This window comes from Oncorhynchus masou, chromosome 6 (assembly GCF_036934945.1).
Source record: "Oncorhynchus masou masou isolate Uvic2021 chromosome 6, UVic_Omas_1.1, whole genome shotgun sequence".
In the NCBI taxonomy this organism is placed as follows: domain Eukaryota; kingdom Metazoa; phylum Chordata; class Actinopteri; order Salmoniformes; family Salmonidae; genus Oncorhynchus; species Oncorhynchus masou.
Genome location: NC_088217.1, coordinates 17710714 through 17726071, shown reverse-complemented (window position 1 = coordinate 17726071; position 15358 = coordinate 17710714). Strand labels below are relative to the sequence as shown.

Sequence of the window (15358 nt, the reverse complement as noted above, 5' to 3'; positions counted from 1 at the left end):
ATGAGATAATATACATCAGCTAACGTCACTTTTTGTGAATTTTAAAGCATTTATGTAGTGGTCATGTTAACTGCTATTATATCATAGAACAAAACAAATAACATCTCCAAAGCCTATATTAACCTCAAACCTTATTTTTTGGTGTTTATTCCAAAATATTATTCTTTCCCCATTAATTTCCCCCTAGAGATGGCAGAACGAACTAGAGGTAGCCCATTTCAGGGTAATAGGACTAGAAGCTGGCGAGCTCTATTACGGTTAAAAGTTTCATTTTCTTATTGTAGCCTACCAGCTGCTACAGTGTTGCGTGCTGGCCAGACCACGACGCATAGCGGGCTGGGGGAACCGAGAATACAGTTGGGCTGATGTTGCTTCCAGAGGCCTTTTGGAACTAGGTAGTGAATGTTGCAACCGAGGACAGACTATTTTTAGGCACTACGCAGTTCAGCGGTCCTGTTCTGTGAGCTTGTGTGCCCTACTACTTTGTGGCTGAGCAGTTGTTGCTGCTAAACATCACAATAACAGCACTTACAGTTGACCAAGGCAGCTCTAGCAGGGCCGAAATTTGACGAACTGACTTGTTGGAATGGTGGCATCCAATGACGGTGCCATGTTGAAAGTCACTGAGCTGTGCATGGCAGTGTGCTCAAACACAGCACACAAGTATCCCTCGATCATGTGTCGTACTTCCTATAGAATTTTGTAGTATACTATTGGAAATATAGTATTATTCCCCCCAGAAAACACTAGTGAATACTAAAGTAATGTCCTCAGAAAAAAAGTATATATTGTGTTCCCTACAGGTTATAGAAAAGAGCAGAAACTTTGAACTACCCATTCAGACTCCAGTCCTACCTACAGGTTTTGGAAAATGTGCTCTTTTAATATTTGTCCTGTAGGTTTCCTCAATGAGAAAGCGCCCACATGTCCAATAAAATAAAAACATTGTAGTAAATACAGTACACTACAGTAATGTCCACCGACACACTACAGTATACTAGTCATGTCCGCAAAAACACAACAATGTTAAAACACTACAGTGAACACGATAGTATAAAATATACCATTCTCTGTATCTATACCAAAGTATACTATAGAACTTTGTCATGTGAGATCCCATGGCAAAATGTGTAGAACTACAGGAAATGTACTTAAAGAAAAAAAGTGTCTCTCCACCATCAAGAGGGGGGCCACTAAAATGCTCTGCCTCCTGAAGTGACCCCCCTTCACACCAAATCTTGCTTAGGGCCTCCAAAAGGAAAGGACATGCGGTATTCTCCACAGTATAGGTGGATAAAATCATCAGAATGCCATTACATTTTATCATGTATCATAGGCATCCCGCCTCCCAGAAATCTAAATCTCCAAATGTTGTGCATTTTTGTACAAGAAAGATGATTGGTTAGTCCAAAATATATATGCCATATATTCAGCTTTGGCTAACCCCAGACAACTGAAACACTGCATGCCATGCACAACTGAAACATTTACTGGGACCGCTTTTCCATTTGCAATACCACAAAACACCAAGGGGAGACACGGTCCAAAGAAAATACATACGGGCAGGTTATAGGAATGAAAAGGAAGCAGATTTTAAATAGTCTCTCATGGAATGCTGTTCTTGTAATAGTGTATCATTGAGCTATAAATTCTTCACAAATTTCTAGCATCACGTATCCTCACTCTTTTTCAAAGTTCTTTCATTTACCATCTTCAATATTTGATTCAGTCTTTAACATGACTGCACTTGCATTTGAAACCCACACCCAGAGTCCTTACTCATGATGATTTGAGTATAGTATAATTTCGTACCTCAAACGCAACTCTTCCGACATTTCTCTAGAAATATAAGGCAGTGTTTGAGAGCAAGCAACAGAGTTTGTTGATGCAGGGCAGGTATTGGGAAGAGCAAAGCAGAAGACTTGTATAAAATACTACAATGACAACATAAAACAATTGTTTTGTGGTGGCTTACGCTTATAAAAAAAATAAATGTCTCTTATATTACGTAGTGATGCTATCACAGTAAATTGGTGACACCTTAAATTGGGCAGAACGGGCTTGTGGTAATGACTGGAATAAAATACATCAAACACATGGTCTCCAATCCATTTACTCTGTTCCAGCCATTATGATGAGCCATCCTCCCCTCACTAGCCTCCACTGGATGCTATGTCACATGAATAACTTCACCCACTTCACATTTTATCATAGCAAACGTAATAATTTTTGGCGAAATTAATATAGTGACAAAATCAAGAGGGGCATAAACAAAACTAAAAAGTGACATCGTAATTCACACAAACTGGAAAGACATCGTTTTCTGGCACCAATAGAATTGGTTTCCCAGCAAGCCATGAGTGGTGGGCTACTAAGTTCACAGCAGACATACAAGTAGGAATTAACGCAAGAAAGTAGGGCTTCATGAAAATTGTATTTAGTTTGCGTTGAGCATCATGAGCAAGCAGAAGGACTTTGTTTAAAAGTTGCTCTTTCTTTGTGATGAAATCAGGGTTGACTATAAAGAACACAAGGGAAACCCCATAAGGTGACTTCATCAATAATTTCATATAGTGAAAACACATTTTACATCGTTTAAAACAAAAAAAAAAACACTTTTGGGTTGAATCCAATGTATATGGGCATAAATATTTCTTGAAATAAAAATGTCCACAAATAAACATTGTTTCGCCACAAGTGCTGTTCCTGCCTTCTCCATCTCATTTGACTGGTGGTTGGAAAGTTTTACCTAAGTCATAAGCACCTTTAATACCAGGAATGATCAGCTGATGGAACTACCTATCGACATAAAACCAAGCAGTCACTAAAATAAATAAAACCGACGGCAAACAAAGTAGGTAGAGCGATGCGGGTGCGGAATGGCATCCATTTTGAGTCTCTCCCAGCATCAAGTTATAGATACCAGTTGCACTGCTAATTGTCTGACATGGCATACCAAGTCCCTGTAGACTCAAGCCAAACAGGTCTTCAATTTGTACATGACGTTACACTGTAGGATTTCGATCATCAACAAGGGAGGGGGGGGCACTGATATCAAACATTTAAAAAAATAATTAAGCACACTTGATTCATTATGAGTGATGCAATTTAGAGAAGGCTCCTAGCTCGATAAGAACAGGGCTGGCCTACAGGGAGCGAGGCGGTTTTTCAATACGAGACGATTACAAATCTAATACAAGGCCACAGTTAATGGACTATACCTCAGTTGTAATCCTTCGATGGACATTACCTTTACATTATCTTCTTATCTTGGTCAGCCACACACGCATTTACAGGAGGGAAAATACTTGACTGAAGTTGTAGAAATATCCCCTGCAGGTATTGGGGGAAAATGTAATGTTTGAGCCAGAATGGACAAAATGGAGAACAGACAGGGGCTGAAATGAGTCAATTCACAGTGTCTCCGGAGGGAGAGAGAGCCATAGCAAACTTCAACTTCTCCACTCAACAAGTCCAACATCCCCTATCCAGCCTTCTCATTTCCTCTCAGGCGTTGATGGCTCTCCAGCGGTCGCTGTTTATGTTGTCCGGCCCGAAAGGACCAGAGGCCACATTGTCCAGGTAAGCAGCTATGCCAGTGCCCATGGTTGCAGCAGTCAGGCCATCTATCTGGGTGCCGGGGTAGAAGGAGCCCCGTTCCAGCTGCTCCTTGTGGCCCAGGCCTGAGGCGGGGGGCAGGTGGACATCCGTCTGGTCGTCAGGCTCGTCCACCTGGCACTTGTAGGAGAAGAGGACCTTGGGCTCTGAGCTAGAGAAAGAAGGAGAGAAGGATGAAGAGAGATGGTAGAGAGAGGGAAGAGGAGAGAAAGTGAGGGATAAAGAGACCAAAGACAACAGGAGAGAGAGATTGTATCACAAGGTGGCAGTAAAACGTGACCAAATATACATTTGAGAACATTGCCGTGTCCTCCATCCTTCTTTCCTCAATTCATCTCAAAGCGCATTGGATCAGAGGATCTAAGACCCCTCCTTTGAACCTCCCCTCAATGAGCCTCGAGGAATTGATCAAAAAAGAAAAGGACAGCGGAAGCAAGGATTTGACATCAAGTAACATTCAGACAAAGCCAAAGTTTTTGGCCTTTGATCTACATACCCAAAGAAGCCTTTGAGGAAGGTGACATAGATGAGTGGGGCAAACACAGAGAAGTAGATGAAGGTGGTGACATCCACGCAGCTGCTTAAATGACACAGAAACACATCAAACTTTTAACAGGGGGCTGACTGTGACCCCTACGCAGTAGCCGTACCTTAAGGGCAGGCTGCCTTCTGAGAATTCGTAGGTGATTGAATAATCCCCCACTTCCCTCCATTCTGCTAGCAAACGTGCATTCCTTGGGAAATTAAAATCTACAAGTTACACGGAAGATTAAACTACCAACAGGACATTAAAAAGTAACATTTTATGCTTCACGGAGTTGTGACTGAACGACGACAATATCAACATACAGCTGGCTGGTTAGAAGATGTACCGCAGGATAGAACAGCGGCATCTGGTAAGAGAGTGTGTTCATCTGTATTCTTCGTAGCTGTTTACATACCACCACAGTCAGAGGTTGGCTGTAAATAAGCATTGAATGAGCTGTATTCCGCCATAAGCAGACATGAAAACTCTCACCCAGAGGTGGCGCTCCTAGTAGCCGGGGACTTTAATGCAGGGAAACTTAAATCAAAATTTCTATCACCATGCCTAACGACCCGTAGCACTCACATCTGTAGCCATGAAGTGCTTTGAAAGGCTGGTTATGACTCACAACACTATCATCCCAGAAACCCTAGACCAACTCCAATTTGCATACCGCCCCAACAGATCTACAGATGATGCAATCTCTATTGCCCTCCACACTGCCCTCAAAGCTCATCAATAAGCTAAGGATGCTGGGACTAAAAACCTCCCTCGGCAACTGGATTCTGGACTTCCTGATGGGCCGCCCCCAGGTGGTAAGGGTAGGTAACAACACATCCCCCACGCTGATCCTCAACACAGTGGGGGTCACAGAGTACTCAATCCCCTTCTGCACTCATGACTGCACGGCCAGGCACGACTCAAACACCATCATTAAATTTGCCAATGACACAACAGTGTAGACTGTTCTCTCTGCTACCGCACGGCAAGCAGTACCGGAGCGCCAAGTCTATGTCCAAGAGGCTTCTAAACAGCTTCAACCCCCAAGCCATCACACTCCTGAACATCTTGTCAAATGGCTACCCAGACTATTTGCATTGTCGTCCCATCTTTACACCACTGCTGCTCTCCGTTGTCATCTATGCAAAGTCACTTTAATAACTCTACCTACATGTACATAATCAGTGCCCCCCCGCACATTGACTCTGTATCGGTACCCACCTGTATATAGTCTCGCAATTGTTATTTTACAGCTGCTCTTTAATTACTTGTTACTTATCTCTTATCTGTATTTTTTTTAAACTGCATTGTTGGTTAGGGGCTCGTAAGTAAGCATTTCACTGTAAGGTCTACACCTAATGTATTCGGCTCATGTGACCAATACAATTTGAAGAGCTCCATAGGCCGGCACCAGAATAACTCTTGGCTTCAGTTAGGCTACACAGAAAACATCAGAACATGGACACGCCAAACAAGCCGCTCCGCTTTGAGGGGAAAGTGAATTTCAGATATGTCCTTTTTACTTGGACCACCAGTTATTATGTACTTGGTCCATCAGCTATAAGGTCTACATAACACTATCATAACAGGCCAGCAGATAAAAACCTTGAGAAATCCATTGCTTTGCATTTAGGCTACAGTTGACTGATTAAACACAGACGTTAAAGAAACGGACTACGCGCTGTGATAAATGTTTCAAAGTGTGATTTATAAGAATGTTTTCAAGCCTGTTTTGATCTTCATTAGAATAAATCGTAGTGTGATGATTTAATCTTTTACGCTTTTGCTTAACAAACTCTTGAATCTCCAGCACATCCTTCTACACACAGAAGCAGCCACTCACCAGAGCCCCTCTATGATGCCGGCACACAGAAGGGCACTGCCCAGCCCCTGGACCAGATTGAGCAGGGACAGAATTGCAGCGTACACATAAAAACTCTTCTTAGCTGTGGAGGGAGGGAACCAAGAGGAAACAAGGGGTGTGCATTACCTCTGCAGCTATAGAATCTACTGCAGACCACTCCTAAAAACTAGATACTGTGCATTTGAACATTGTTCTCTGGATGGCTAAACAATCAATTAAACAATTCTGAATGTGAATATATGTCAATAGATTTTTAGATTCATTATCATCAATGACAACATTCTAGAACTGAGTTACCACTCATTTATGTCTGGTATCCAGGGTAATCTGGTTAATGATTATATAATGTTGATTATGTGGCTCTTTCCTTGTAGAATGTTGACAGCTGTATAGAACACTAGGCCACTCTCCAGCTAAACATTAACAGAAGAGATAGTCAAAAAGAACTGTGGTAGATGAGGAAAGTACCCTGAAAAAAAACACATTGCCTAAAGTATGTGGACACCCCTTTCAACTTAGTGGATTTAGCTATTTCAGCCACAACCGTTGCTGACAAGTGAGTTGGCCAAATTTGTGCCCTGCTAGAGCTACCCCGGTCAACTGTAAGTGCTGTAATTGTGAAGTGAAAACGTCTATGAGCAACACCGGTTCAGCTGTGAAGTGGTAGGCCACACAAGCTCACAGAATGGGACCGCCGAGTGCTGAAGGGAGTAAAAATCATCAGTCCTACCAAGTTACAAACTGCCTCTGGAAACAACATCAGTACAAAAACTGTTCATGGCCGAGAAGCCGCACTCAAGCCTAAAATCACCATGTGCAATGCCAAGCGTCGGATGGAGTGGTGTAAAGCTCCCCACCATTGGACTCTGGAGCAGTGGAAACGCTTTCTCTGGAGTAATCAATCACGCTTCACCATCTTGCATACCGACGGATGAATCTGGGTTTGGCGGATGCCAAGAGAACACTACCTGCTCCAATGCATAGTGCCAAATGTAACGTTTAGATAATGGTCTGGGGCTGTTTTTCATGGTTTGTGACAGGCTCCTTAGTTCCAGTTAAGGGAAATCTTAACGCTACAGCATACAATGACATTCTAGATGATTCTGTGCTTCCAACTTTGTGGCAACAGTTTGGGGAAGGCCCATTCCTGTTTCAGCAGCAAAAGGGGGACCTGTGTTATAGAAGCAAATGCTGCCCATGAATTTGGAATGAGAAGTTCGACGAGCAGGTGTCCACATACATTTGGCCATGTTGTGGAGCTTGCTTGGTGAATAAAATGTCCCAATTACTCACATGGCAGAGATATTCTCTCCCTCACCGGGGTTTTGGGAAGGATGACAACCAAAGAGTAGACCTGGAAGGAAAAGGACCAGTGTTATCCTTTTTGTACTCTCAAACAGTTTATTCAGTTAGTGCTTTGTGTTCACAGTGGTGGACACATTGGTGCTTATTTTCATTCCAATCCAAACTATGAGAAGGCTAAATTGCAAGTCCAAATGTGTGGAACACGCATGTTCAATTTGACCCTTTCTCACAACATGACTGATTAAAATCCTCTCTGTCCGTGTATTAATTGAACACAAGTTAACTTTATATTTTGAACAATTACATTAATAAGATTTTTTTTTTTTTTTTATTCAAAGCACTGCATTTGCTTTGCAGCCACTAGCCGCTCACCAGGAAGAAGCAGCAAGAGCTGGCCAACCAAAACTGGCGTCCTCCGTGGCCGTAGATGTTGAAGTCCTCGGCAGACAGGTGCTGGTCGGGGTACACGATCTCCAGTGTGCCCTGAGGGTGCAAAGGGAATAAGCCTAGCTAAGAGGAAACGCGGTATCTATGGAGCTGTGATTGGTTCAGCGTCTAACATCCGGGTCTTGTTCCGTAGCGAACAACATAGTAAAAATGTAAAACATCGTCAAACTAAAAATCAGCATTCAGGACTCTAGTCTTACCTGTGTGATTGAGTAGCCCAGTGCCAGTACAGCAGTGATAGCCAGCACACGCTTTATACTGGACTGACTCTCAAGGTGGCCTGTCAACAGAGGAAACATTTAGAAGCCATGCTTTCAACAGCACCACTAAAGAGTTGAGTGCGTTGGTCTTTAATACTGGAAACGAACACAAAGTGAATGTAACATGACGATGATTCCACCATGCCAATTCAAATAAAAACATAATTTTACATGCTGTAGTAATAATCAGGGATGTGAATTTTCCTGATGAAACAATAATACAAATCTGTTGTCCTGCTCACATCCCTGGCTATGCCAAAAACTGCATACAGCTTTACTGTTTATACTGCCTATAAACAGCCTATTCCCACCCCCCTCTAAGGACACATTAAGTTTAAACAACTCATATATCCACCTCTGCTTATACAGTGCATGACTATATGTGTGACTGTAGTCATACCAGTTGCGGTGACCAAGTCATCCCAAGTGTTAGTCTTACAGCAGAAGTGAGAAGTGCCGACAGGAAGTATTTTAGTTTTGCAGATAATTAAACATTTTGACTGTACCTTGCACATTTATTTAACTAATGTGCTGTTTTCAGTATCCTGTCCGGACACACACATTAGTCATGTACTTCTCCATATTGTCCTAAGAAATCTTTGTATTTAGCATGTGCTTGGTAGTGTTTGTTTTCATATATTTTACAGTTAGCAGAAACAGACTGGCACCCAGGCTATCAAGCGGTTGACATGATAGCATAAGATGATTCTGGGACCAGGCTACTGTACAGTAGATTTGAGTTGCAGGAGATGTCGTTATGAATCAAAATACTGTGGTGGTTATTGGAAGACCCACCAAAAGCCAGTCCCAGGATAATAACACTGAGCTCCATGGTGAGCAGAAAGAAACGGCTGATCTCCCACAGCACCTAAAGGAGACAACATTGAAAAGAGGTAAATCTCAGTCGTCTCAAAACGCCTCTGCGGCTCTTCACCTTTCCTTAATCTGCATTTCTCTTTTACTTATCCGCTCTCCTCAGATCAGTGTCATTTTATGTATGCTCTTTTCTGCACCACGCACTTTTTGGGCATCATGACGTCCAAATAAATTATTAATATTTTAGCATTTTAGCCTCTGTTTTGGATTTATCCACATTCTCAAAGGTGTGCAGGTCGGCAGGTAGCCTGGCAGTTGGAAGCGTTGGGCCAGTAACCGAAAGGTCGCTGGATCGAATCCCTGAGCGGACAAGGTAAAAATCTGTCCTTCTGCCCCTTAGCAAGACAGTTAACCCACTGTTCCCCAGGCGCCGAAGACGTGAATGTCGATTTTTTCCCATTTTTTATTTCACCTTCACTTAACCAGGTAGGCCAGTTGAGAACAAGTTCTCATTTACAACTGCGACCTGGCCAAGATAAAGCAAAGCAGTGCGACAAAAACAACAGAGTTACTACACATGGGATAAACAAACGTACAGTCAATAACACAAAATAAAAATCTATATACAGTGTGTGCAAATGTAGTAAGGTTAGGGAGGTAAGGCAATAAATAGGCCATAGTGGCGAAATAATTACATTTTAGCATTAACACTGGAGTGATAGATGTGCAGATGATGATGTGCAAGTAGAGATACTGGGAGACCAACGAAAGACCAACAAAAAAAATACCAATATGGGGATGAGGTAGTTGGGTGGGCTATTTACAGATGGGATGTGTACAGGTGCAGTGATCAGTAAGCTGCTCTGACAGCTGACGCTTATAATTAGTAAGGGAGACATAAGACTCCAGCTTCAGTGACTTTTGTAATTCATTCCAGTCATTGGCAGCAGAGAACTGGAATGAAAGGCGGCCAAAGGAGGTGTTGGCTTTGGGGATGACGTGAAATATACCTATTGGAGCGTGTGCTATGGGTGGGTGTTGCTATGGTGACCCGTGAGCTGAGATAAGGTGGGGCTTTACCTAGCAAAGCCTTATCGATGACCTGGAGCAAGTGGGTTTGGCAACGGATATGTAGCGAGAGCCAGAAAACGAAAAGATACAGGTCGCAGCGGTGGGTAGTATATGGGGCTTTAGTGACAAAACGGATGGCACTGTGATAGACTGCATCCAGTTTGCTGAGGGAGTGTTGGAGGCTATTTTGTAAATGACATGGTCAAAGTCAAGGATCGGTAGGATAGTCAGTTTTACGAGGGTATGCTTAGCAGCATGAGTGAAGGCGGCTTTGTTGTGAAATAGGAAGCCGAATCTAGATTTAATTTTGGATTGGAGATGCTTAATGTTTTATATCTTTATGTTTGAAGCCTGAGTCTGGAAGGAGAGTTTACAGTCTAACCAGACACCAAGGTATTTGTAGTTGTCCACATATTCTAAGTCAGAACCGTCCAGTTTGCTGAGAGTAGTGATGCTAGTCGGGCGGGCGGGTGGCTTTGTTGTGAAATAGGAAGCCGAATCTAGATTTAATTTTGATGGGTTGAAGAGCATGCATTTAGTTTTACTAGTGTTTAAGAGCAGTTGGGAGGCCATGGAAAGAGAGCTGTATAGCATTGAAGCACGTTTGGAGGTTTGTTCACAGTGTCCAAAGAGCCAGATGACACCATTCTGTATACATCTGCGTAGAGGTGGATCAGAGAATCACCAGCAGCAAGAGCGACATTATTGATGTATACAGAGAAAAGAGTCTGCCTGAGAATTGATCCCTGTGGAACCCCCATAGAGACTGCCAGAGGCCCGGACAACAGGCCCTCCTATTTGACACACTGAACTCTGTCTGAGAAGTAGTTGGTGAACCAGGCGAGGCAGTCATTTGAGAAACCAAGGCTATTGAGTCTGCCGATAAGAATACAGTGATTGACAGAGTCGAAAGCCTTGGCCAGGTAGATGAAAACGGCTGCACAGTTGTGTCATTTATCGGTTATGATATCGTTTAGGACCTTGAGCGTGGCTGAGGTGCACCCATGATCAGCTCGGAAACCAGATTGCATAGCGGAGAAGGTACAGTGGGATTCGAAATGGTTGGTGATCTGTTTGTTAACTTGGCTTTTGAAGACTTTAGAAAGGCAGGGCAGGATTGATATTGGTATATAGGTCTGAGTCTCCCCCTTTGAAGATGGGGATGACCGCAGCAGCTTTCCAATCTTTAGGGATCTCCGACGATACTAGAGAGAGGCTGAACAGGCTAGTAATAGGGGTTGCAACAATTGCGGCAGAATTTTAGAAAGAGGGTCCAGATTGTTGAGCCCAGATGATTTGTAGGGATCCAGATTGTTCTTTCAGAACATCAGCTATCTGGATTTGGGTGAAGGAGAGGAGGGGGGGGATTGGGCAGGTTGCTGCGGGGGAGAGCTGTTTGCCGGGGTAGGGGTAGCCAGGTGGAAAGCATGGCCGGCCGTAGAAAATGCTCATTGAAATTCTCGATTATCATAGATTTATCGATGGTGACAGTGTTTTCTAGCCTCAGTGCAGTAGACAGCTGGGAGGAGGTGACCTTATTCTCCATGGACTTTAGTGTTACAGGATGCAAATTTCTGTTTGAAAAAGCTAGCTTTCGCTTTTCTAACTGACTGTGTATATTGGTTCCTGACCTCCCTGAAAAGTTGCATATCGCGGGGGCTATCCGATGCTAATGCAGTACACCACAGCCCTTCACAGCCCTAAATACGGAAGACACATTTCAGTTGTTCAACTGACGAGGTATCCCCCTGTCCCCTCTATCCTTTCTATCACAGCAAACTGTAAAAAAAAACACATTTTACCTCAGTCATCTTGTAGTGTCCTATCTCAGAAAAGAAAGAAACATTCAGATATATGCCATGTTTGTCCTGATCATAGCAGACATCTGACTGCCCTCTTTCTGTTCTGAGATAATCATCTTGTGAAATGTCCTGTGATATTATGCTTTTCTTGATCCGAAAGTCCCTCAGGGTACCCCTTTTCACGCAAGGTGGGCTGAACCCGGGGACACTCATTGACTTATGATCTACCTCCATATAAGGTTCATCTGCGTGTAGTGCATTACAAATCCAAAGTCTTTGTGCATCTACAACAGCTGTTGCAAAGAGCCTTCAGCTGTTTTGAATGATGACAGAAAGTCTATTTCACACTACAAGTGGGATAAAAGGCACTGTAAGTAACTTGAGCACAGGTGGTTCATAGTGTGTCACCATTTATGCCCTACATGTGGCCTTACCTTGTCAATGATGGTGGCAGAACTTGATGCACTGACGGTCATGGACACGATAGCACGGGTGATTCCCACCGCTGCCACCACAAAAACCTGGGAGGACAAGGGTCAGACATGCATTCAAAAAAGAGGGGTTGTGGGCAGTGGGGGCAAACAGGTTCGTCATTATCCATATTTGTCAGTGTCATTGTGTTCATATCAGTGTAAGGTAGAAAACCAATATCTCAAACACATGTTTGAGATAGCAATTACCATCTGATATTGTGAAATGAATCAATATGAATTCAGTTAACCCACTATGTTATCCCTTTATTTTTGCTCAATTTTATATTCAGCATCTGAAGCATGTCAAAGAGCTGTCAAACTACATGTAATTAGCCTTTTAAAAAATCTATCAAGAGCCTACTTTTTGTATATGTCTACACTTCTCTTATCTGCACAAGTCCTATTTCCAGAGATTTGATATAAGTGGTTACCTACCAGAATGTAGAAGGTAATGAAGATGGGGCTGGAGGTGAGTGTGATTTTAGCCCTGGCTGAGGGCAGTTTCCACATCAAGAACATGAAGAAGATTACATTGGGAATGAGCAGCATGAGGTCCCAAAACCGCACTCTGATGGGGAGATGGGGAGACAGGCAAAAGGACATGAAAATGTCTTGGAAGCTTGGGCTGTGAAACTCAAACCTTATTATTGACCAATCCAAACCCTGTCACCTGCTGTGCAGTCTACACTGTGTATAAAACATTAGGAACACCTTCCACATATTGAATTTCACCCCCTTTTGGCCTCATAAAAGCCTTAATTTGTCAGGGCATGGACTCCACAAGGCGTCGACAGCATTTCACAGGGATACTGGCCCATGTTGACTACAACTTCGGGTGGTGGACCATTGTTAATACACACAGAACACTTGGGCGTGAAAACCACAGCTGCTTTGCAGTTCTTGACACAAACTAGTGAGCCTGACACCTACCACAATACCACGTTCAAAGGCACAAGCATATACACAAAATCTTTTGTTTTGCCCATTCACTCTCTGAATGACACACACACACACACACACACTCCATGTCTCAAGGCTTAAAAATCCTTCTTTAACCAGTCTCCTCCCCTTTATTTACACTGATTGAAGTATATTTAACAGGTGACATCAATAAGTGATCATAGCTTTCACCTGGATTTTCTTGGTCTGTCATGGAAACTCAGTTTGTTTTCTACAGTGTATATGCTTGTTATTTCAAAAGAGAAAGTGTTGTTCTTCCTAAACTACAGACTTTACAACCACACAAAATACACAACTCAACAGTTCCAGCAATGTGAATGAGCTGACACCTTGTCTTAACATGTTTCAAAATGTTGCACTGAGGGAATGCAGTAAGTTGAAAAGAAGCACAATTATAGTGACAGGACCAACATAGCCCTAACTGGCTTACCTTAACTCGCCAATGTCCTCGTATAGGACCTGCAAACATCTGTGAGGCTCTGGTCCCCAGGTTGGTGTTGCTGATGTGTTCTCCACTGAGGTAGGCAATACACTGCCATTGTATTGCGCAATCATCGCCCCCGCAGTCACGGTGTCAAACATAATGCGTTCAAAGCCTAGTAGTAGGGGCAGATATGTGTTACAGGGGACACAATTGTCACAATGGGTTGTTGTTATTCAAGGTCAATTAATAGCGGTTTTCTTGTTCCCTGACGTAGGTATATTTACAGATGCAGATAGATTAGGAAATTATTCCGCAAGGGTTTATTCGACACGCTTGTTGTGTCCGCTCTGTAGCCACACAACCTTAAATTACTGTCTGTCTGTTCAATCTGGTCTTTCTCCACGTCAGGCGGTAAACATTACGTATCGCTGGAAGGACCGGTCAGTGTCACGAAACTTGATGTTAACTTAGTTGGCTACTAGTAACGTTAGCTTGCTAACGTTAAGTATAATGCTGACTGACGCATCTAACAGTAAGTTAGTAGTTACTAAGTTAAATGCTGACGTTAGAGAGCCAACTTACACTTTTAGTAGATAAGAAAAAGTTAACGAGCTAACGTCAAAACTGAATAACATAACTTAGCACGCTAACAATCATCTTACCGTTTCAGTAGTCTCAAATTCAGGGGGAAATTGTTTATTGTGCAGGACTTTTCGCGGACAATAATGTTGGTACAAACAACCTAGATATCATACTTTTGTCGACTGTTAAATTCATGAATTGTCCGAGCCAGCTAGTCACCTGACAAACCGCTTTCACTTCTTTACCCTCGCGTCATCTCTCTTCGCCTCCTTCTCAAAACTGTGGATGAGAAAGTAAGGTCCCGTCCCCCTGAATTTCTCCTACAATGGGTTTTGAGAAGATGCGACAATTGTGCGATTGAGATTCTCCCTTCCACTTCGATTTGGTTCAGTTTAGGGATCGCCATATGCAAACGTGAAAAATGCAAATAAGCATCATTATTGCAATTATTAGTACCTATCATGATAAGTAACCAGTAATATGCGATACTGTACAATTCGTATTACAGCTATATGAATAAACTATTTAGGTTGCCAGTATTGCATCTTGTCTTTGAAGACAAGCTCTAACATTAAGGGACAGATCAAAATGTACTGGTGGGAGGGGTTGGTCCAACGAAAAGGTGTCAAAAAAAAAAATGCGCCCCCTCCACAACATAACAAATATTTTCACATGACCCTCCCCTTGTACTGTGAAACAAACTGATTTTCAACAATTCAACAATTTTCTACACAAAAAAAAAGTGTTAAATCAAAATATATTTTATATTTAAGACTAAGTAGCCACCCTTTGCAAACACTGTGTAGCCTCATGACATGGTTAAAGCTATAATTGTTATATCATGGATGGTCAGTCCTTGCATCCATAGCTATGTCTATTAATCCAATCCCATCCCTCAGTTTTACCAAAAGAGGCGGGTCAACTGTTTTGTTATTGTTTCATCTGTGGATTTGCCCTTTAAAACAGCTGCATATTATCAAGTGTCAGCAACAAAAGGTAAACAATAGGAATATAGCAAATGCAGCATATGACATTCATTTTTCACATGTAAATAGCACATTTCAGTAGTGCTCAATGCATGTCATTCCATAAGTGCAGCATTTTTCAACTGGAATCAATGAGTCCAATCAGTCCCCCATGACAAAATCATAAACAACCGTAGAGCTGGTTAATAAATCCTTAGTTTTGGGGTCATGCTCAGGTAAAACAA

The 15358-nt window shown here is 42.6% G+C and overlaps 1 protein-coding gene and 1 non-coding gene across 5 annotated transcripts; one reads left to right on the top strand and one right to left on the bottom strand.

Moving 5' to 3' along the window:
* Positions 1-858: 858 nt before the first annotated feature.
* On the bottom strand, positions 859-14683 carry LOC135541441 (transmembrane protein adipocyte-associated 1 homolog). 4 transcript variants are annotated; one of them, XM_064967696.1, is made up of 11 exons: positions 14368-14683; positions 13573-13738; positions 12618-12750; positions 12144-12230; positions 8816-8888; positions 7961-8040; positions 7686-7796; positions 7302-7362; positions 5988-6090; positions 4115-4198; positions 859-3769 (listed from the first exon to the last, which is right to left on the bottom strand). In XM_064967696.1, exons 2-11 carry the CDS (start codon positions 13722-13724, stop codon positions 3508-3510), a joined length of 1146 nt encoding a protein of 381 aa, XP_064823768.1. In that variant the 5' UTR covers positions 13725-13738; positions 14368-14683; the 3' UTR covers positions 859-3507. The 4 variants fall into 4 exon arrangements, with proteins under 4 accessions (XP_064823768.1, XP_064823767.1, XP_064823769.1 ...); XM_064967695.1 differs by having other exon boundaries at positions 14229-14682; XM_064967697.1 differs by having other exon boundaries at positions 4115-4195; positions 14229-14680.
* On the top strand, positions 870-924 carry LOC135542820 (U7 small nuclear RNA). Its single transcript, XR_010456141.1, has one exon. It is a non-coding gene; the product is annotated as a U7 small nuclear RNA (small nuclear RNA).
* Positions 14684-15358: the final 675 nt, after the last annotated feature.